We start from the raw sequence: 23,095 nt of genomic DNA on the forward strand, positions 1-23,095 counted from the left end.
TCGAACCCGACCGCGGCGGCTGCGTTTTTATGGAGGAAAAACGCTAAGGCGCCCGTGTGCTGTGCGATGTCAGTGCACGTTAAAGATCCCCAGGTGGTCTAAATTATTCCGGTGCCCTCCACTACGCCACCTCTTCCTTCCTTCTTTCATTCCCTCCTTTATCTCTTCCCTTACGGCGCGGTTCAGGTGTCCAACGATATATGAGACAGATACTGCGCCATTTCCTTTCCCCAAAAACCAATTATATATACCACATCCAAAGACAGGGGTTCCATGACTAGAGCGTCTAGTAAGCGCACCAAAATACTAAATAATTAGTCTGTTTAATTAACGGATGCACTATTAAATTCACAAAATCAATTAATTTAACTATTAATGTGTGAAGTAATCAAGTAATTGCACAAGTTAATCATTGCATTTAATTAAAAATTATTAAATAATCTTGGCGGCTTAATTGAATGTAACTGGCTGGTTAATTGAATAATTAACTAATTAAACGATTCATATTATTTACCGGATAATATCAACTAATGGACTATTTCAAATAATTCGTAGAATAAATTAATTTGTAAATATGGGGGAATAATAATTTATGTTAGTTAAATATTTATTTCATCAACTATTCTAAAATATACCCTTATAATGCATGAGAGGAAACTCGCACGGCACCCTCTGATGACACGCTCTGTCGACACGCTCTGATTACAGGCCCTGTACATGTCACTCATGAGACAAGAAATGCTTTCGCATTGAAATCCATATTGTCACCACTGTTAGCGTGCGTGTGTCCACAGACAACTTAGGGGCGGTTTTGCTGATTATTTCATTGGGTAGAATTCTCGTACCACGCGCGTGTTGCGAGATTTCGACGACAGTGGTTGTAATTAATCCCACAACATTGTCACACTCGACGGAAAGCTCCTCCTTGGTTCTCAATATTGCAGCGGACAAGTAAAACAAGAACATTCACCACTTTCGCAAAGCACTCCGGGTAAGTCGTTAACTGTAATACCAACCACCCCGGAAAGATGTGAAGAGCCGCCGTTCGAAGTGCCTTGTCAATGGAAATCCAGGAGGTAACTCTGAAGGCTATTTTAATGGAGGACAGGTCCATACCTGGATGAAGCCCGTGAGTTTGCCTGGCTGTTCAGCCGAGAACCACCATTATGAGTGAATATTGTAGCAAATTAAGCCATATGAACATGGCTGTCTTAAACACTCCGAGAATAAAAGCACGTTTTTCGAGCTTAAACCATCCTCTTGCAGAGCTTCAATGTGAAGCCACGAATTTCTGACCACAAACCGATTTATGCTGGGCAGGCTGAATGAGGAAACGTGCACACGTTTTTCAAGAAGGGTCAGCCATCACGTGCGACTATGTGGTACGCAACGATATGCAAATGAACGAATTGATGCCACGAGGCTGCCGCGTGCGTCAGCTTCTGCAAAGGAGTCGTGAGATTCTGGCTCGCGCACAGTGGAACATTGAAGCGGTTTTCAGGGTACCGATAGCACGTACCTGCACCGGTAACGGGCCTGGATAGTTGACCGTTGGAGTTTCTTTGAGGCCGGTGCACATGCCGACCGGTGTCGGCTCTGCGCGAGCTGCAGCCGAGCACGAGGCGCCGGTGTCCCTGTACTGTGGCGTCGTCAACAGTGGATTAAAACCCGAGGGAGACGATTTCGGCGTTGCTTGTGTCGACCATGCTAACAGTACCCGCGGAGGCGAGTTTGTACTCGTCTCTTCGTGGTTCTGCGATGAGACGATTGGCAGCTGCGACGCCCCCGCCGTGGGCACCGATGACATTCTGATGTCCTTTGGTGGCTCCAAGTCCGGCGGTATCCTCGCAGGGCACGGCACCAGCCCCAGGTGTCTCGCGAAAGTCAATGCCTGCTTTGTCTCCAGTGGTTGGCCCTGCTCTTCTTTCTCGAGCATTGTCCAATCACGAGGTCTGTATTTGGGAAACCAGCAGGAGAAAAAAGTTATGAGGAGTTCGGACACAAAGAAACCCGTGGAAGAGGTGACCGGTCCTGTCGGACTTTAGCCACTACGTCTCAACAAAGATTCGAGGCACCGTTAATTTAAGGTGCCTTTCTCGCGTCTGACAGACTCTCCTGCTGAAGCTATAGCGTGCAGCAAGGCACTTGCGATGACCAAGGGGAACGCCTGAAATGAGCGGCGTTAAAAGGCCAGGGAAGTGTCGCTGCAGCGCTAAGCGGTTTCTGAGGCTTTCGTGGACGGAATCCGTAAACGCGCTGCGGTCTGCTACCATTCAGGAAATGCGGTGTCATTGGCGGATAGAAACGAAAACGTGGTGTTTTACGTTCGAGACAAGTTGGGTTTCGCTGGGTTCTTCGTGGCTACAATGACATCCGTTTGTCTGCTTGACGTATTTCCAAGATTGGTGCGAAAGTCTACAGCTTCGTGGTCGCCTCCTGCAGGCGTCAACGCGTACCTCTCGAAGCGTCACTCCGGCGTCAATGTACGCCAGTAGGCACCACATATGCCTCACTGATACCTGCTAACCATAGGAATAAAATCTCTAGCCTTACTGGTATCCACCCTTGAGGGAAACCACGTACCAAGGCCAAATTTGCTTTCGGGCATGTCTGAGCTGGAGCGGTCGTTCCTGTAACTCGATAACAGGCTTGGAAAGTACGTGCAAATAAGCTCGTTTTTTCAGTGCTTGTATCACAGTCAACCACGGTCTCCTCGCCGCGGCTACCGTGAGCAAACTCGGGCCCGCCACCATTATACTGTCTTTGCAAAAATTAACCAAGCAAATGGGGTTTGCTTCTCGGGCATGTCATCGATCTTTTACGGCGTCCTTAAAGACCAAAAGGTCCAGAAAGGTGAGGAAAGGAGTTCTCCTTGCATTACAGAAATTTGTAGCTAACGGGGTGCCATAAGTGCTCCGCAAAGCGGCTAACAAAATCCGGTTGCCTCGTTACACTCGTTAAAAGATAACGCCATCACACACGTCACTGATCTGACGTCATGGATCGTTTAAAGGCTGGCTTTGCCTCCTGAAGGAAATGGAACTCATCGTGGTGCAGTGAAAGCCCCAAAAACAGCGAGGTACTTGTAAGAATACTTGCAAAGGCAGAAAAATATGATCCAATGGTCTAGGAAATCTTTTCCCCTCCTCTTAAGGACTTGCGGCTTCCTATGTGCTAAGAACGAATGGACTAGGATCAAAAGCTGCCCGCTAAGCCTGCAGTGGCGATCATTCATAATTATCGGCACAGATTGAGATAAGACAGTCCTTGAAGTGCACGCTACGACCAGAGGGGTTTGCGTCGCGATGAGGTGTGCATGAAGTTCCTGAAACATATTTTTAGAAAGCAGCTTTTAGGTGCCCGTTTGTGGCTTGCGCCTCAGTGTCTTTGTCGTCGGCGTAACCGGCAGCTTCAGTAAAGCGAAGAGCTCAGCGAAGAATGCGGAATAGGTAGCAGTGGAAGAGAGAAGGGTAGAAGAGTAAGATTGAAAGTGAAGATGAAGGATACGGCGGAGGCTGATAGACGTCGCGCTAATTTTTCGTACTGGCTTTCTAATCAAGTTTACAGATAGCCGTCATACTTAGCACATGTGCCGAAACAGCCTGCTCAACAGCAACGGGTTACGAGAAGTTTATTTGACATTCACAAGAAAGCGGAGTCACGACGTGTAACATACGGAACAACAGACAAGACGCATATCACAATGAAACCGTGAAAAAAACACACTAGCACAGCAGCAAGAGCAACTATGCTGGATGCGGTAGCAAGCAGATATGTCAGCAACCGGTCCGTTACTGGCGGGATAAATTGGAGGGTCCATGAAAAACGGCACACTGCCTTGCCCAAGTGAGGCGGTTCCTTGGGCAATTAAGACTCAATGCGCAATGTAAGATCATTGTAAGATCTACCACTAAACTGCTAGTCGACACTTGAGTCAACAATGAATCTCCCGTCGAAGCGTCAGGCAGCAAATACAGGGGCGTCTATGGGGGGCCGTTAATGGCGTACGGGCTGTTTCCCATGGAAACGGGCATGCGCTACTTTGAATGTGCGGGCCATTAGGTGAGTGGCCCGCTCCACACAAGGTCACGCTCGGTGTGCCTTCAGCGTTCTTGCTGGAATCACTGAGAGAACCGGTGTCCAACTTTCGTCGACAAAATATTTAATATTGGAAAGCTGTAAGGTACTCCTGTAGATATATTGAAGGTAATTGGTCAATTCTTCAGATATATCTTCTTTTTACAGTGTGTACATTGTTCACATTAAGCATATAAAATTGATGTAAAGAAGCAATGGGGAACACTTCTGATGTTAGGAAAAAAATTAACACAAAAAAAATCAACCGTGATGACAGATCTCCAGTTATATCGATTGTTACAGTGAAATCGTACAATGCATGAAAAATTGCGCTCATAAACTCTTTGCCGTTCAAAAATACCTTTGTCTAGAATTATACACAAAGTGAAATAGGGAAGGGAAAGCCTCAGGGTGCTTGCCAACGTTTCGACAAGAGGACCGGTCTTCGTCTGGGCGGGTATGAGGTTGCAGCGCGTCCTCGGAGGGAGCAGGAGACGCGGGAGAGGGTGCCGTAAGGCAAGGGCTGCATCGTCCCGCTGTACGCCACTGATGACCTTTCGTTCAGTTCGATAGATAAGAGGCGTTGTGCGAGAAACGGCATGCTTCGCATAGTAACGGTTATCCGAGTATTTTGCCCGAATATGTCGCAAAAATAATGTGCGCTACAATTTGGCATTAGATAGTACTGAAATCGTCGATCAAGTTCTTGTTACTATAACCATCAATTTGGCTTCGTTTACTCGAGGAGAAATTACTCTCTCAATATCTCCATTTAACGATCTCCTGCGCCAGCGGCTGTTAGCCTGTCAACGCGGACTTCCTAACTTCATCTGTCCACCGGACCTTTTGCTGCGCACTGCTATGTTTGCCTTTAATTAGAAGCCACTGCACTCCCCCAAGCAACCCTTGCTTATCTTTCCATAGCAGTGCACGCCCTGCGCATGTCCATTTCGGCTTGCTGATTTGTTAGAAGCAAATAAACTTGCGAGAGAGTTCCGTCACACACAGCGAGCGACAGAGACACATATGCGTACCTTTCACTGTAGTTGAGAGACCAGAAGCTGTTCCTGGCATTGCTGGAGGGCACCTTGATAAACCAGCGTTGGAAGAGGGCGTGGCGCACCGAGCTCTGCGATGGTTCACCGCAATGTGAAGTACTTTAAAAGAAAAATCTTGGCCGCTCTCGAAATATTTACAAAAAGACAAAAAAATGGGAGGGGACATTTAAGCTCCGCCTTAAGGGTATGACGCGATAGCAAAGCGGAATAATTCCCATGTATGCAGACAGTCTTTCTATACGTTCATAGTTGTCCTACCTGCCTCCTACATTTCTCTCTTGGAACCACCTGCTGATATCGCCGGGAAATGAAAATTGGTTTTTTGGCGAGAGGAAGTGTCACAGTATCTGTCTCAAATATCGGCTAACACCTGAACCGCGCCGTAAGGGAAGCGATAAAGGAGAGGATGAGTGAAGAAAGGAAGAAAGAGGTGCCGTTATGGAGGAAGTCGGAATAATTTCGACCAACTGGGGTTCTTTAACGTGCGCTGACATCGCACAGCACACGGGCGCCTTTCACGTTTCGCCTAGATCGAAACGCTGCCGCAGCGGTCGGGTTCGAAACCGGGTACACCGATATGTGTTAGTGAGCTGAATTCAGTCAAGGCTGTTGTGATCGGGTCTGCGGGAGACGCCTGAGTGCAGCCGCAAAACGGTAACAACGCCGCTCCGTACGAGCGACGGCGTTGCGTGGAGTACACGACAGCGTTTCATCGAACGGTCATCGCGAAGAGCTGGCTCTATACGGACCATGTGCCAACGGCGTGGCATTGAACGGGAGCCAAAAGATCCCCCATTCCCCCTCTCCCGCGAACTCATCGTTTCCCCACCGGCTCTGACTGGACGCAGTCAGAGCCGCAGGAACCCGACCGCGGCGGCTGCGTTTTTATGGAGGAAAAACGATAAGGCGCTCGTGTGCTGTGCGATGTCAGTGCACGTTAAAGATCCCCAGGTGGTCGAAATTATTCCGGAGCCCTCCACTAAGGCACCTCTTCTTCCTTTCTTCTTTCACTCCCTCCTTTATCCCTTCCTTGACGGCGCGGTTCAGGTGTCCAACGATATATGAGACAGATACTGCGCCATTTCCTTCCCCCAAAACCAATTATTATTATTATTATTATTATTATTATTATTATTATTATTATTATTATTATTATTATTATTATTATTATTATTATTATTATTGACTGGACGCTGTGACTGGGCGCTGTGATTTGCGCGCTGCGCCGCTGAGCCGGGATACCCGGTGTCGAACCCGGCCGCTGCGGTCGCGGTTCTTTGGGGGCGGAACACAAAATGCGGCCGTTTACTGTGCGATGTAAGTGCGCGTTAGAGATCTTCAGATGGTCGAAATTATTCCGGGGCCCACCGCCAAGGCACCTCTATCTATCTCTTTCTTCATTCGATAGTACCTTCATGACTTCTCTCATGGCGGAGTTGAGTTGTCCACCCAGGAGCGAGACAGTTACTGTGCTTTCCATTTCCTCAGAAACCAATAATAATCAACTCTTTCCCCCCTCCTCTCCGGAGTCGAAGCTTTAAACTTTCAACGGTGGTAAATATTTGATGGCAGTTCCAATGATAAAGCGCGAAAACTGACAGGAGTGTTACCACTATATAACTCGAGATTAGGGGACATCTGTTTAGGTATGCTGTTTTCGTAGTGTACTGAAGAAAGGAAATTGAGGAGGCCACGAATATCTGTACAGTTATACACCACTCTTTTCCTCTTTCAGGCATACTCGCCCTCGCAGGGCTTCCCTCTCAGTCCTTGATAGTCACAACGGAAGCGTCGCGACCTGATAATTGGCAAGAGATGTTTTCGAGGTGTCGGACCAATGTATGATTATGCGAGACGAAGTTTATGTTGCGTTTCGGCAGGTCGTCGCAGAAGTGGGAATAGGTACGAGGGAGAGGAACTACGCTCTCACCTGTCACGTCATTGGGTTAGGACCACTCAGTCGAGTGTGTTGCCATGCGCGTCCTAGTGACGTAAAGAGTGACGTTAGGGCAATTCGCTCTTCCTTCCCCATGGTGACCACCCTCCTGTTACGCCGACCACAACTACTACCGATAGTACTAGTACTACTGTTACTACTACGACGGCTCTAAACCTAGGAAAGGAGCCTCAAACTGCTGCCGCTTTAGAGTATGAAAGGGGAGTGTTAACTAAAATACAGTCAATGCATACATCCAGCTTCGAGGACAAGAGTAGAATTTTTTTTTTGCATACAGTAATGCATTTTAGTGTTTGAAGGCCCGGTTTCCCCGGCAGAAGTTTTTCGCCAGCACTGCAGAGCCCCAGTTGAACAACAAAAGAGGTCTAACCTCAGCTAGGTAACGATAAATTGCTTGGATTTCTTTGCAAGCACACATTGGGTACATGGCCATCTTTAGCTTACAACTGCGTACACCACCACATAGTTATGAGGTTTTTGTATTTCAACTCAATGAGTTAAAAAGGATAGAAAGATGAACAAGAGGAATTAGAAGAAGGTATTTCCGATAGAATACAGAGGCTGCTGGAATAGCAGCTCCTGTTAGCAGAATACTTTCCTGTAAATATCCTTTGCAGAATATTTTTTCTGTTCCTTTTCCCCATTCCAGTCACCTCCACTACGTAGACCAGCATGCCGGTGGTTTTAAATACACTGTAAAAAAATAGCCTCTTCCAAAAAATGGTCCCCCTCATTACTCTTCTCCTCTCTCTCTTTCCCAGCTCCGCTCACCTTCCAAGTGTCCTGGCCGTCCTTATCCATGAAGCGGTAGAAGGGGAACTTGTTCCTGCGCATTGGGGAGACAGGTAAGAGAGAACACCCAAATGACGAGTGACGATTGAGAGTAACTTTAGTTATCGAGCTACATGATGTGTTGCTGATATCAAACGTTTTGAGAAGCGCAGGACGTTTAGTTTAGGACGTTTTAAGTTTGGCACATCTTGAAGAGAGCCGCTCACACGCGAGATAAAATGCAATGTAGCCTGAAATGCACGTCATGTGGAGTCCTCCCGGACTGCTGCTTCGTACAGTCTCGATTACGCGTCGCAGTCCGTCAGGACGCCACGTGACCGTACTGAGCCTGGGGAGACTAAAAACTTAGCAAGCGGAAAGTGCGGGAGTGGGGGACAGGAAATGTCTGGATTCGTCATTTTTGATTGGTTCAATAAGCATTGAAAACCTTAGACGAAGTTTATGCAACCTAAGGTCTTCGCGATCAGGCAAGATACCTGCGTGCGAAGAGTGGCTCACCTCAGTGCCTCGTAGATGTGCGACGTGCGCAACATTCGCCGCGGACTGTTGTGGATAACGTTGGCGATGTGCTGCACCAAAAAGCCTGACGGCCTCCGAAGGCAGGTGCCCGCGGGTAGCAGTTCTCCCAGGGGACCAGATGGCGCCCTGTCCACCGTGCATGTGTCCTCAATACTCGGTTTCTTCCGGAGTCGGACTGTAGACTGCAGGGCAGCTCCTGTGACGGACGGCCAACCACAACAAATGATGGTGGCGCTAGCCAGCAGTACCATTCTTTTAAGTGGCACCATTGGTTTCCTGCAAAGTTCTTTTTAATTGCGCCCGTTTTCTCCGCTACCATTCCTTTGAACTGTGCCATTTCTCGCCAGTACCGCTTTTACTAGCACCGGCAATGATAGAACTGCGCACAAACTCAAGTCGATTTCCAAAAATAGGCGCTGTGGCGTCCCGCTAGGTATCAACCAAGCCCAATGTGGCAAAAAAAGTAGTTCAGATCTCAATCTGATGAAAAATGCTGTGCAGTATGAAACAGTTTTAAAATACGCCTCCAATCGCATGCGTATCTAGAGGCTTCGTGTTGAATGCCATTTTTTTATCTTTGCAAAACAGGTATAAAGACAAAAGCCAGCGCTGTGGCGTTGCACTCTTGCACATGCCTCTGCGTTTTGTATCTGTTCCCCCCTCCACCCTCCACCCCTCCTGTATTATTAACTGTGATGGTTATGCAATTGCAAACCTTTTTTTTTTAAATCACTGCTACTTCGCGGTGAAAGTTACGACGCTAAACTACTTGACGGACATCGAAAAGTGTTTAATACACTTTTTACCTTAGATCAAGTTCTCACAACGTGGAAAACATATTGCTAGCAGCTCTACCTTACACGATTTACAAATTGTTTATCACCTATAAAGATTAATAACTGTTTGTGCTGGTTATCCTCAGTTACGCGTGGATGAGATCCCGATATTTTAAAGCGCAGGAAAACATGATGAGCTGCTTATGTGAAAAACTATCGGTAGTCGTAACGTTTCCAGCGGACATGTATGGGGTTTAGTACAGGAAATGGGGGTGCACGGGGAGGGCTGCCCAGTTGTATCAAATTCGCCTTGTCAGCGTAGGGGACGACTTGGCAAATCACTCATGCGTCAGATGCTCAGAAAATAAGGAGTGTCTTTTCTGTTAGCGGGAGAAAGACGACCGCAATCCTACCACTTAGTAGAGGACACAACCCGATACCCAGAGTGTAGGGCTGAATCCGCTAGTACATTAGAAGTGGCCGGCCGCAACCACCACCGCACTAACAACGAAAAGTACACGGTCGTGGGGCAAACCGCCAATAATTATTAGGTAAATAATACGCAAGAACGACGGCAACCTCTCTGCAATGTCGCGTGACGTCATGGAGACCGCGCCTGCGCACACTCTGCGCTGCGCTTGTCAATTTATTGGCGCCATGACACTGTGCACTTCCATGGCGGCCACTCTGGCGTCAGGATGAGCCAAGTATACATGTCCGCACACATACGGGACTCTGCGTCAGTACATACACAACCCCACAACCATAAGCGTTTGCTATTTTCGCTGATTCTAAGTGAAGGACAAATACAATGACTGCGGCATCCAGTTTCTGTGGGCCAGGCTTGCTCTGCACAGCCACCCATTTCAGGAGGGGTCGAGCACTAACTGCTCAAATGCAAACACGCACACCCATGCGCGTATTGTGACGAGCATCAGAGCGGGGATCGTCACTATAATTTTAGGATTTCGTGTATATGTGATCCCGGGGGAGTACAGTGGTTACCAAGTTAAAGGCAATCAGAAAAACCGGATTACCAGCTGCATGCTATGCACGTGAAGTGGTAGCTATGTGGTTAGGTGGAGAGATCATCTGCGGGTGCAAGTGCACAGTAGACATTCGATATTTTGGTGTACGCCCACGCTAATAGGTCTCCGCTATTCTCAAGCTGTCTTATACGGACAGCGTTACTACCGGCAGAGCTTATAAGCTTTCCGGCCCTACATAAAGCGACCTCTACGGACACGGTTCGAGGCACATATCGTTTTCAAAATGGGACCTAAGGTGAAGGGTTTTACCATCCTGTTCACATGGTAACGAATACGTTCAGCCGACTTCTTTTACCTACATTGGTCCAGAGACTACAGGTTCTTCGACTTGCAGACCTGCTGCGGATATGCGTATGGTCCGGAACGAAAATAACAGGGCCTAAGTGGGATTTTAAATGGCCGACAGGAGTGTACCAGACAGCGCAAGTGGCGCACAGCTCTCACTCACCGCGGCGTCCCTTCTTGGTGCTTGGTTCGCCGCAGCGGTGTTGGTGGCCATCACAAGACGGAACGTCGTTCGCTGCTTGGACTATGGTGCTCATGTCCGGCATGATTCTGGACACGTAGGCATTGGAGAGAGCATCGGTCTCCTCTTTGACCTGTGGCAAGGACGACGAAGACAGGTCACAATGCGCTAACCTCTGCAAAACCTCAACTGCAAAGAGAAACTCTATTAACAGAGCTATAAATTAAGCCTACTAATGATGCCTCACCGAGCAGCCGAAAATGGGCGTAGTATTCGTGAGCTCTACTCAGCACGAGTACTTTCGTGTAATATACTCCCTTTAGGACTCAATAAAAGGGAGATCGGTTCGAGAATAGCTTACTACTCTTACAACTGCACGGAGATAGGTCTCAGAGCGGAATGGTTTGGAATTGTGGTATGTCGCAACCGAGAATAACGCCCTTCTACTGCCAGAACACACGCTGCGTATGTGGGGCAAGGCTTTAAGAGACGTGGACGGACGCTGTAGATAGCGTGATAATGTCACGTTATTTTCAGCTATGTAATAATCAGACCACTGATAACGTGACATAATGACGTCGCCAGGAGTGCTCACTCCCCGGCCTGTAGATATCTTAATGCGCAGCCAGGCCCACCAGGACAATTGACTTGAGGTCGTATGAGCATATGGCTACACGTGGCCATTTTGTCATGATGTCATTATTGAGGGCCCTATCAGGAGTATACGTGCACTCCTGAAGGTAGGGGTGTTTTAAGGTGTACTGCACAGATATCATAATTTTTTTGCTCTGAATGCAAGGCGAGACCTTTGGAATTCCTTCGATATCAAGTCGTCACACAACAAGAAAAGGGGAATTAGTCAATCAGTATACGCACTAAGACATGTGCATAGTGATAGTGATGTCAAAGGCATATGGTAAAGTCCTTTAGGTCAAATGCCCTTAAGGTGAATGCATTCAGGGTAAAGGCCTTCTTGGTAAAGGAGTTTAGGGTGAAGGCCTTTAGGTGAACGGTCTTTATGGTAAAGGCCATTAGGTCAAAAGATGTTTTCGCATTCTTTCAATATCACCACACTCTAGACTTATGCCAGTTTTTCACGACGAGGACGGCCAACTGCTCTTCACGAGAATCAAACCCACTAATGCTTTCGCAAAATTCTCTACAACCTACTTTGCATTTAGTGGTTTGAATCTGCTTGCAGTGGGTGGCACTCTTTGATTTGTCCTTTGTGGACGCGCGACATCCGGTGCCGTTATCACCGTAGCGACCAACAGTCGTCACACGAGTCGTCAGAGAGGTTATGGCGTGATAATAACTCTAGTGCTACTGCATTTAAAAAAAGGCGAGAAGCGTGGAGGATGGAGCAAGAATGGACGCACGGTGTGCAAGACTACAATCTGGCGCTCAAACATGAAGCTCTCAGGAAGGTTGCAAGCAGTCATAGACGACCAATGCTGCATGCATTTAGAACACCTCTGCGAAATATAACAAAAATGTGACCAAGTTGTTTAAATGGCGGACTCTAGAAACAAGCGAGGCGTTCCCTACAGGAGGATGAGGTCCCTACTATTTCTCCTCCACTGAAATGCGACCGCCGCGGCCAGGATGGAACCTGCGTCTGTCGGCTCCGTGGTAGTTCTTCAATGAAAACTAAATCCTTCAGCTGCTATAGATGCTCGATTCGAATAATATCCAGGAGAAATACCCTCACTCTAAAGCATGCCACCTTTGAATCGCATTACGAGGTGCCATGTTAAAGTGGCTGTTTTTAATGCGAAAGCATTAGATGGCTATGTCCCGAGTTCCGTGTCATCAAAACATTCTCCGCACGATTACGTACTTCTGTGAAGATAAATGAAAAAGTTTGGTTGTGTTAGAAAGCGTGTGATGAGATTTCGCTTTGGGGAAAATTTAGTTGATATAGTAAAATTAGTAATTAAACGCGAAAATCATACTTGGACGTAACAATAGCCACAGACGTCGACATAGGTTCTCCGCCTGATTGTGTAGTTTTATACAGATATATATTCAAAAGTTTGAATGTGCTATGTGCTATATAGTGCGTGATGAGGTCATGCTATGGGGAAAATTTGGTTGATGAATCGTAAATAGTTAATTAAATGCGAAAATCACACATTGACGTCACAAAGCTCGTATTTTTGTGCGTGTTTCGTGTCAGCAAAACATGCTCCATGCGATTACGTCGTTGTGTGAAGATAAATGTGCACAACTTTGACTGTGCTATGTAGTGCGTGATGAGATGTTGATGTAGAAAGCATTTCGTCGATGAATTGTAATTACCTGATTAATTACACTTCAACCACACAATACCCAAGGATGGTGACATAGCAGCTGGACGGTAAAAGTAAAATAAAGTAAAAAAGCAATACGAATAGACGAAAAATGAGAAAGAAATAAAAAATTAAAAATTGAAAAAAGTAACAGTAAAACATAGCAAATATACACTGATCGCGGAGTGACGTCGTGGAAAAAACCTGTGGTCTAGAAAGTTCAATGCTTTCGCATTCCTCTGTGTAAGGAGACGTAATTTCCCTGGTAATTTTTGGCTGGAAGCTATACATTTAGTGCTACCACTTCTGGATGTTTGGCATTCTGTACCCTCGACAGCATCCGCGCCTAATGACATCGGGGAAGCAGCGAGGGCTTGGCGGAGTGGTACGCTCCCAATTCGGATTGCAGTGTCCCCGGACGCGTGGTGGAATCGCTGTCTCACTCACCTCGGCGCCAAGCGGTTTCACATCCGCCGTCCCCGATTCGTGATGCATAGCCGTACTTACGGCATCCGAGTCGCTCGTCTCTGGATTTTGCTTCTCGCTTTCACACGTCCGGGCTCGTCGTTGTCCTATGCGTCCGCCTCCGCTGGCTTTCCGTTTTCGGCCTGCGTCAGTGCAAATGTGACGGCTTGTGTTTTAAAAAAAAAAGTGTTCTCGCGACTCTCATCCGGTGTGTTTACAGCAACAACTATAAAAGCCAGACTCCAAAGCATAGCGTTCTTGTTCTATTACGCAAGGAAAACTCGTTTTGTGGAGTCTTAGGGCAAGTGAGCTTGCCGAAGGCCTCTTTTTAAAAGCGAATACTTATTCTTTTCTTGGTGTTAAAAGCAATTCGTGCAATTCTCTATGAAATGAGTGACCATTTGTTATTAATTGGATTTTACTACGGTAGCTACCGCTGCGTTCCCATGTGGAGAGCGAAATAGGGCTGCGGCTACGTAGACTGCCCTACCGCTCCTTCCTGTCCTTTGTCATGTAATTCACTCTGATCGGTTCTTCGGCATAAATGGGAGTGGATGGACATGCTCTTGGGTACAGGAACAACGTGTATGCAAGCTCTATTTGTAAAGGAAACGTTCTTAAAGTCTAGTCTACAACCAACATTCTCTTGGCGTTTCGATGGAGGAAAAACGCATACAGGTGCCCATGTGCTATTCGATGTCAGTCCACGTTGAAGATCCCCAGGTGGTAGAAATTATTCTGGAGCCCTCATTACATCTCCTTCTTCCTTTCTTCTCTCACTCTCTCCTTTACTCTTTCCTTTACGGCGCTGTTCAGGTGTCCATCTAGATCTGAAAGATACCATGCCATTTCCTTTCCTAAAAAAAAAAAACAATTTTCGTAATTATGGAGGCCTTGTATACTCCTTAAGAGGCGATGTCGGATAACAATTCATTGTGGTTTCATTAACAGATTGTCAGCAATTATGCGTGCTGGAGCTGCTACGAATGCTTGAAAACTGCACGGCTAGAAATTGCCAACCTCTTTGGCATTCACATGCGCGTTCCTTAATATGACTCGGAGATTGTGCACAAGACGAAGGATGTCTCCTTCCACCTACGCTGCCTTTTTTAATGCTGACGGCTGTATTTACTAGGTTCTACCGGAATGAGCCTCGGCCACTTTTAGCCTAGCCTAGTCGAGCCGAGTTTCAATATGGGCTGCAGTTTGACCTTCGTTGGACCGCAGCTGCGTCGTAGCTTTCGCAAAGGCGCCACCGCGTGCGCCAGCACCGCTGCCGGCTATGTCCATGCACTCTTAGCAGCTCGTTCGCCACCTTACCACGTGACTCACAGAGGAACGCCGCGCTGGCCTAGTCAGTGCGAGCTTGGTCATGCTTGAGAACGAAGTCGGGCCGCCTTCTCCGAGAGCTGCGCGGGAGGAGTCGTCCTCGGATAACTGGCCTTCCTGGGACGGTGGACACCTGTGTCGCGCTTTGAGCTACGTGGCGGTAGTGATAGAGGTGCGCTGCATGCGTTGGCATCGACAACGCTGTGGCATAAACGAGACACTGAAGCTATAAGACGTCGGCATTCATTTTGCTCATTGGTGTTGCCGTTCACAATGTTCTGGACTCCAAGTAGTAGTGGTTTATTGAAATAATAAGGAAGGATAAGTTTTCTGCTGGGCCCGGCATCTGCCATCGATACTGAAGCATCTGAGCTGGGGCAGAGGAAATAAAGGATAACAGGCAGAATGGAGAATTGAAATGAAAGAGATGAGGAGAGAGGAAGAGAGAATAGGGGAACGACTGCAGTCATTTTAAAAGGAAGCAGTCATAACTAGCTCCCTGGGTGAGTGGACGAATCGCGGTTCGAGGTACTATCGCGGACAGAAGTGCCCAGACGTGGCTCCGACGGCCGGAGCAAGTCAGACTAAATTCACTGGAACGGGAAAATAATAATAATAATAATAATAATAATAATAATAATAATAATAATAATAATAATAATAATAATAATAATAATAATAATAATAATAATAATAATAATAATAATTGGTTTTTGGGGAAAGGAAATGGCGCAGTATCTGTCTCATACTTCGTTGGACACCTGAACCGCGCCGTAAGGGGAGGGATAAAGGAGGGACTGAAAGAAGAAAGGAAGAAGAGGTTCCGTAGTGGAGGGCTCGTTTTCTCTCGCCGCCCCGCCGGCGCGCGCGCGCTCCCGATTCGTTGTCCGCGGTCACGTGGTCATTCCCGGCTATAAATGGTCCGCTCGCTTCTTTTTCGCGGCCGCCGACACACAGATAATGCGGAGCATTACGTAGCACTTGCTGTTATGGGCTGAGGTAAGCGTGCATAGCGTTTCCAGTCGCGTACTGACGCTTGTGCATTTGACGCCTGCATAAAGACATCGAAGAATGGCTGGGTGCTGCGCTTTTGGATGCAGCAATTGGCGGGAATCGGGAAAAAGGCTGTTTGCCATTCCTATCGGAAAAAAAGACTCGAAGTGACCAGCTATATAACTCCACAGAATACGGCGGGAGGAATTTTTTCGCATGTTTGTTTCGCGATAGGGCGCGTGATGCATTCGCAGGACACAATTCAGGGGGGCACTTACTCTCCTTACGCGCGATAATGCGAAAGCATTTGTGCCTTCCAATGCGTTGTTTGTCATCCTTTTAATTGGCCCAGGCCAAATTTGGAGGCCACCATCGCGTTTTCTGCCATCGAATTTGGTTGTACATCGATTTTGGTCGAAATCGGCCGATGTCAGATTTCAGGAATGGGTGGGCCAAATTTGGGTGTGGTCCGGGGCAAATTTGGAGGTCGTCATTGTGTTCGCCGTAGTCGATTTAGCGAGGACATCGATTCTAGTCTAAATTGGCAGAGGTCAAATTTAAGGGGTGGGTAGGCCAAATTTGGGAGTGGTCCGGGGAAAAACTTAGAGATCATCATCCTGTTCGCCGTAGTGAAATTAGGTTGGCTGGATTTTGGCCCATATCAGCCGACGTCAAATTTCTTTCCTTACATGCCTTATAATGTACGAGGGACATCTTGTCGCACAGCCGCGGACAGATTTTCGTTCCATGAAGCTAGAAAGGCTTCCGCCTTAATAAATGCAGCCACATTGCGCCTAATTAGCAAATGAACAACGGTGTGCTACATTCATTGCTGTAAAAGCACGCACAATTCGCAAAAAATAATTTATTCTGTATAAAATGTACAGCGCGCGGCCGTCGCTTCAGCAGCGCTGGATCGAATATTGCGGCGGGGCGGCGGCTCCGGCGATAGTTGAGGTACTTTTCCCGTTCCAGTGACTTTAAGAGAGACTATCGCTGCGCCAACGAGCGATGTTTCGCCTGGTTAGTGATAAAGCTTCGCCCTAGCATAGGTCCCAGCCTGTATTTGCTGGCTCGTTCGCAAGTTTCTTTTCTCCCAGGAACCTTCCACGAGATGCCGCTGTGTGGGCATTGGCTAATAGCGTGACATGCTTAATAATAATAATTGGTTTTTGTGGAAAGGAAATGGCGCATATATCGACGGACACCCGAACCGCGTCGTAAAGGAAGGGATAAAAGAGGGAATGAAAGAAGAAAGAGGTGCTGTAGTGGAGGGCTCCGGAATAATTTCGGCCACCCGGGGATCTTTAACGTGCAGTGAGATCGCACAGCACACGCGCGCCTTAGCGTTTTTCCTCCATAAAAACGCAGCCGCCACGGTCGGGTTCGAACTCTGGCATTTCGGATCAGTAGTCGAGCGCAATAACCACTGAGCCACCGCGGCGGGTAGAGTGACTTGCTTGCAATCCTGTTTTAAACGCAAGGCACATGCGGGGTTATTGGGAGAAAACGCTTCCCAGGGTGAGGTGCACCAATTCCCCTTTCCACATACTCTATGTTCGACTGTCTGGGAAAAGGCTGCAAAAAAAGACGCAGTCAGAAAAAACGAAAAAAAAATTAATGTGGATTAGCTCAACTAATGCAGAATATACAAAGCGAAAGATGTCGGCGTTCACTGTGTTCACTGGCGTTGGCGCTGACAATGTTCTAGACGGCGATGGCTTTGAGTAAAGGAAGGGCACATAACTGGCTCCCTGGATATGGGGACGCCTCATTCTTGTTTCGATACATGTGGCGGTAGTGAGAGAGAGATATGACCGTAATGCATTAGCGCTGACAGCGTTGTGGCTGGCATACGGCACTGCAGATATAGCTAGGCCGCAGCATTCATTTGGAGATCAATTTCTCGCGATGAACCATTAACTGCATGCCACCTTCCAGGGTGGCAGGGAGGGTGCGCTGCTAATCCACTGTGCGCAACGCAATGAAAGCAAGTTTTTGCAGTTGGACACCAACGCCACGCAACGTACATCAAAGCGAGATGGAAGTTTTCACTTACCCAGGGAGCCGGTTGTGCACATTTCCTTTCGTTAAAATGAACGGCCTTTGCAAAGTTATCAGCGCCAATAAACTCTATGAACGCCGTCGGCTCACTTGTTTTGTTTGGTTTTTGAGGAAAGGAAATGGCCCTCTCTCCCATGTAGCGCAATATGCTCGACTGGTAGCCCAGTGTAGCTCTTGCTGCAAAAGGCCGTTCAAGTTAAAGCACTTTGAAGCGCGCCGAGAGCATGAACGGCGCCGTTAAAAACGGTAGCGCCGCTGATCCCGTATGATTCAATATGGCGGCGCCGCTGAAGTTGCCTCCACCCCGGCGGCGCCATCATCGAGGCACCCTAGCGGAACACCTGTCTGTTGGTGCTAGTAGTGGCGCATGCGCAGTAGTGACTAGGGAGCGAGAGAGCGATAAATATTCGTGGCGAGGTGCGCGTTGTGAGGTCATGTGCCTCCTCGGAGTGCCGCCACGGCGAAATTGCATGTTCGCGGCCAGTAAAGCAATCACTTAAAAAACGTTGCCATTCAATGCAGACTCTATAAAGAGGATACCGCTTCCGCTCGGCGAAAGCCATGACAACTGCTTTGTCACCAGCGCTGCAGACGCCTTCAACCGATGTCTTCATGGCGGCATCTCGCGGAAGATTCGTGGGCAAAAAGCAACTCGCGTCAAGGCGACAGCCCGTACACTCTTGTAGGCAAGCTAGGACGCGCATGCGCTGATTTTTTATCTTGAACCAGGTGAATCATCTCTAGATAGAGCTGCGATGCAGTTTTTCCTGCTCCGGCCATATGAGCCGCGTCCTTGTCAGTTCTGTCCCTGACAGTACATGGTGATGATGAGAGAGAGATGTGGGCTGCATGCATTAGCGCTGACAACGTTGTGGCAGACACGCGGCAGTAGTTACAGCAACAGGTCACAGCGTTCATTGAGTGGCGAAGCTCTCGCGATCAACCATTAACTGGTACCTGCCGTAGTGGCTCAGTGCTTAGAGCTCTCGGCTGCTGATCTGGAGTACCCGGGATCGAACGCCCGACCGCGTTTTTATGGAGGTGAAACGCTAAGGCGCCCGTGTGCTGTGCGATGTCAATGCACGTTAAAGATCCCAAGGTGGTCAAAATTATTCCGGAGCCCTCCACTAAGGCTCCTATTCCTTCCTTTCTTCTTTCCATCCCTCCTCTATCCCCTCCTCTACAGCGCGGTTCAGGTGTCCGCCGAGATGCGATACAGATACTGCGCCATTTCTCCCCCCCCCCCCGGAAAAAAATCAATTTTCAATTTTCAACTGCCACCTCCAGGGCGGCAGGGTGGGCGCCCTGCCTATCCGGTGTGTGAAATGCACTCAACTCAGACGTCAAGCCGCGTCTACTTGCCCGATACGCCACAGCTTTCGCTGTCTAACGAGGTTCAGGGGTAGTTAAACCGCAGGTAATTTTTTTTAAAGCGAAAGCTTCACTATTAAATTCAGTAGCTTGTTCGGCGTGTTTTTCGTATGATCTTGAAACGAGGAGGACCATGTGACGTCACCGCGCCGCAGCTGTGCTGAAACCGATAAAGGGCGGAAGCTTCCACAGCATAGGACACCCCAGTCGCTCTACGTGGCAGTAGTGTCAAAAGTTGCGCCGCATGCGTTGGCATTGACAGCGTTCTGGCAGAAACGCGGCACTGAAGCTATAGGCCGTCGACGTTCGTTGTGATCATTGGCGTTGGCGTTGAAAGCGTTCTGGACTCCGATGATTTTCAGGCAAGGGAGGGGATCATAACATGGCTCCCTGAGTCAGTGGACGAAAAAAATGAAAATTGGTTTTTCGTGTTCGAACCCGACCGCGGTAGCAGCGTTTCGATGGAGGCGAAACGCAAAGGCGCTCGTGTGATGTGCGATGTCAGTGCATGTTAAAGATACCCAGTAGGTCGAAATTATTCCGAAGCCCTTCACTATGGCACGCCTCTTTCTTCCTTTCTTCTCTTAGTCCATTCATTATCCCTTCCCTTACTCCGCAGTGCAGGTGTCCGCAGATATGCGAGACAGATACCGCGCCATTTCCTTTCCCAAAACAATTTTCAATTTTCAATGCGGGCATACAACACAAGCCGGTAATACAAGTGTTAATGGCCAACAGGCCTTAACGCTATCACGTTAATACTCCAATTGAAAAAAATTGAGTTTACGCGTGTTCATATGCCTGGAGCAACTGTAAACGTCACTTTTCCTATTTAACATGACAGCGTTAAATAACCCGTTACTCAGAAAATCCGGTGTTGACGTTGTGAGGACAAACTGAAGAGCATGATTCTTTGAAGGAGGTGCCCAGGGAGTAACCAAGCTGGAGCTCATAACTGCAAACTTTACCTCGGCTCCCACCCTTTTTGTCCTATTCGAAAACAAAAAATACGTGGAAGCGATGTGCTTAAACATTGTGTGCTCCGATTTATGCTCAATCTGCCAATGCAGGTTTCCAGGGTTTTATAGCAAATCGCAGAAAATTGCTAGTTTATTAGAGACCGTGAATTTCAAGTTAAAGACGAATAAATCGCGTAATTCTGACAAGGTTTTGTTTCGTTCTTACAAATGTGTAGCTTCGCAAATAGAACAAATGCGAACTGTCGTAAACTAGTGTAGCAATTTGTGAAGTATTTTCATTGGCGGATTTGGTAAATTGGTAGATATGTTTTCGTGTGGTTCCTAGAAGGAAGAGGTTTTTGTTACGAAGTTTTAGACGTGAAAAACCTGAATTCAAATGTCCAACTTTTTTAATCGGCTGCAAAATTTGAGCAAAAGAGAATACCATGAGAAAAGTGCTCTCTAAACCTGAGCCGCTTTATGACGTTAGAGCGCATAAAACCTAGAACCCAAGAGAGAGAGAAGTTGTTGCCAGGAAGAAAGAAAAAGAAAGTGCACAGGCCTGCCCACTGGCTCAAGCCGAGCCACAATCGCTACCACGTGCAGATAGTAGGAGAATTGAAAGCTGGGATAGAAAGACAGGATTGTAAAGACACACATAAAGACAAGGCCGATCCCGGAGGCAGTGCAATACCGGGCAAACCGGTGGCGGGAGTGAAGCATCCTTCAAACTCTCCGCCACATTTCCAAAAATAAGCCCAATTGGACCCGTAACAGACACTCTACGAGGTCCGGACAATCCCCTAGAACCCAACCATCCTCCGCGGTTTTATATAATCGTTCGGTCTCAGCTATCGCCGTACCTTATTCCACCGTTGCGTTTCTCGTTCGCTCTCCCGGCTACGCTGATAAAGAGGCCGACGCCGAGGAAACCATTCAACCCATGAAAGGGCGCTTAACTCCTGCGGTCTGAAAATCCGGAGACGCTAAACTTCAGGAGTTGCCCTTACATGCACTGTGCATAAAAAATTAACTGCGGTTTAACTACTGCTGGACCTGGATAGAGTGCGGAAGTTGTGGTGTATTGGGCAACAAAACGCGGCTTGGCGTCTGTAACGTTGAATGCGTTCCGCACACTGGACAAGCAGCGCGCCCACCCTGCCACCTTGGCAGCCGGCAGTTAATGGTTGATCGGTAGGGTGGATGAACGCTGCGACCTATTGCTGCTGTGCCGCGTGTCTGCCACAACGTTGTCAGAGCTAATGCATGCAGCCCACGTCAACGCCGCCACGTACCGCAAAGCGCGATTGAGGCGTCAACTTACCCAGGTTAAGTTGACGCCCGTCCTTCCCTCAAATTAATCGGCGTCTAGAACGCGTTCGACGCCAACGCCAATGGGCGCAATGGACTCGGACAGCTGTCGCATTGTATACCCTACATTATCAAAGCTAATGCATATTTTTTTATGACAGCTGTCCTGCTCCAACAAAAAGATGGGCAATGGCTTAACTTGGCTAACCCTGGAATTCAGCGAAAAGCTTCTGCACACTTCGTTACTCATCACGTGGCTTCACAACACCCCACTGGATGTTCTTAAGGTCAAAGGTTTGCTTTACCTAGCGTAGCGAAGCGTTGCGCTTCAAAAGCACCACACGCGTTCCTTAGAACTTCTATAGCCTAGACATAATGCGAGATGGGACAGAGGACGAATGTTTTCGGTAAGCTTCTCGCAAACGTGCTCCGCTACATCCCTAGGTAGGTTGCTTCGATGCAACTTCCTTTGGAAGGGTTGAGCTCCCAAATAACGCTAGCTGTGTCGAGGCGCCCCTTCCAAAACACGTCCGTGTCCACTTATTTCACACACAATTAAGCGCTCACTATAACCCTAGCGTAACACATGCAATCGTGGTTCCGTCATGCGGGGCGTCATATCTGCGTTAATTGTTTCGCTACAATAAGAAAACTCGCTGTTTTCATTGCGTACGCTTCTCTGATTGTAATTTTTTGCGGTTAATTGGCGTTCAATACTTAATCCTTTCAAACCGCTCGACCAAGCAAGCTGAGCAGAAATGGCCAGATGCTTTTGGAATTGGACGCTACTGACAGACCAAGGGACGCCGTGCGAGAAAAGCATTCCCATAGCGTTGAACCTACACGACAGGCAGCGCCGTGCGATCAAGGTATTACCGTGTCTTTGATTACCCAAAGAGTAAAAGAATCTAGGCCACTCTGGCAGAATATAGTCGAGGGCAACTTACCGCGACGGCAGCTTGGGCGTCCCTGGGCGATATAGTCACTGCTGCTCGTCGAATAAGTCCGTTCTCTTTTCACCGTAACGGCCAATCCCTCGGCACTGCTGTCATTGCTACAAGTCGCTTCCTTTTCCATCACTAATCCGGCAAAGATGAGTATAAGGAGAGTTTCCAGAACAAGGAACAAATAGGAAGCAGCCCAGACAGTGCGAACACTCAGCGTGAATTGGAGGAGGTTTCACGAAAAGCTGGTACCTGCGTCTCCTGGCTCCCAACTGTCCCCTTTTGAGTCCTTCATCGTTTCCTTATAAGAACTGCGCATGTCCTCCTCTCCACAGTCACGTGTCACGAGAGTGAGAGGAAGGGAGAGATGGGCGGGGCGAGCGCAATGAACGCGAACTGGAACTCGTTGGTACAAACTGGCACACGATTGGAACAGGAACTGGAACGCAGGTGTCAACGCGAAGAATTCGAAACGGAACGCCGCTTTGGAATGCAGTGACAGAAGGTTGCGAGCGAGGTAGTTTACAATACCTGGGTGGTGCTCTGTACCAAACTGCCGCTCTAACTATGCCAATGAGTCCAGAGCCACGTGTAAAGATTTTTGTAGGAACCGGCTCAAAATGCAGCGTGCACAAAGGCTATGCAGTGGAAAGACTTCATACTAACCAAGTGCA

The 23,095-nt window shown here is 48.0% G+C and overlaps 1 protein-coding gene across 1 annotated transcript; it reads right to left on the reverse strand.

The window, feature by feature from the left end:
• Nucleotides 1-901: 901 nt before the first annotated feature.
• On the reverse strand, nt 902-22,679 carry LOC144110948 (uncharacterized). Its single transcript, XM_077644020.1, has 8 exons — nt 22,425-22,679; nt 13,493-13,593; nt 10,677-10,827; nt 8,383-8,599; nt 7,864-7,918; nt 5,112-5,206; nt 1,520-1,952; nt 902-1,003 (listed from the first exon to the last, which is right to left on the reverse strand). The coding sequence occupies exons 1-8, from the start codon at nt 22,552-22,554 to the stop codon at nt 902-904; spliced, it is 1,284 nt and encodes a 427-aa protein (XP_077500146.1). The 5' UTR covers nt 22,555-22,679.
• Between the last annotated feature and the right edge of the window lie 416 nt (nt 22,680-23,095).

Source organism: Amblyomma americanum, chromosome 11 (genome assembly GCF_052857255.1).
Source record: "Amblyomma americanum isolate KBUSLIRL-KWMA chromosome 11, ASM5285725v1, whole genome shotgun sequence".
In the NCBI taxonomy this organism is placed as follows: Eukaryota; Metazoa; Arthropoda; class Arachnida; order Ixodida; family Ixodidae; genus Amblyomma; species Amblyomma americanum.

Excerpts from the sequence above, each read along its gene's own strand:
- LOC144110948 (XM_077644020.1), bottom strand. The coding sequence starts at position 22,554 with ATGGAAAAGGAAGCGACTTGTAGCAATGACAGCAGTGCCGAGGGATTG. Across the intron at positions 13,594-22,424 it reads ACGCCCAAGCTGCCGTCGCG|GCCGAAAACGGAAAGCCAGC; the intron begins GTAAGTTGCCCT and ends GCACTGACGCAG. Across the intron at positions 1,953-5,111 it reads TCTCTCAACTACAGTGAAAG|ACCTCGTGATTGGACAATGC; the intron begins GTACGCATATGT and ends TCCCAAATACAG.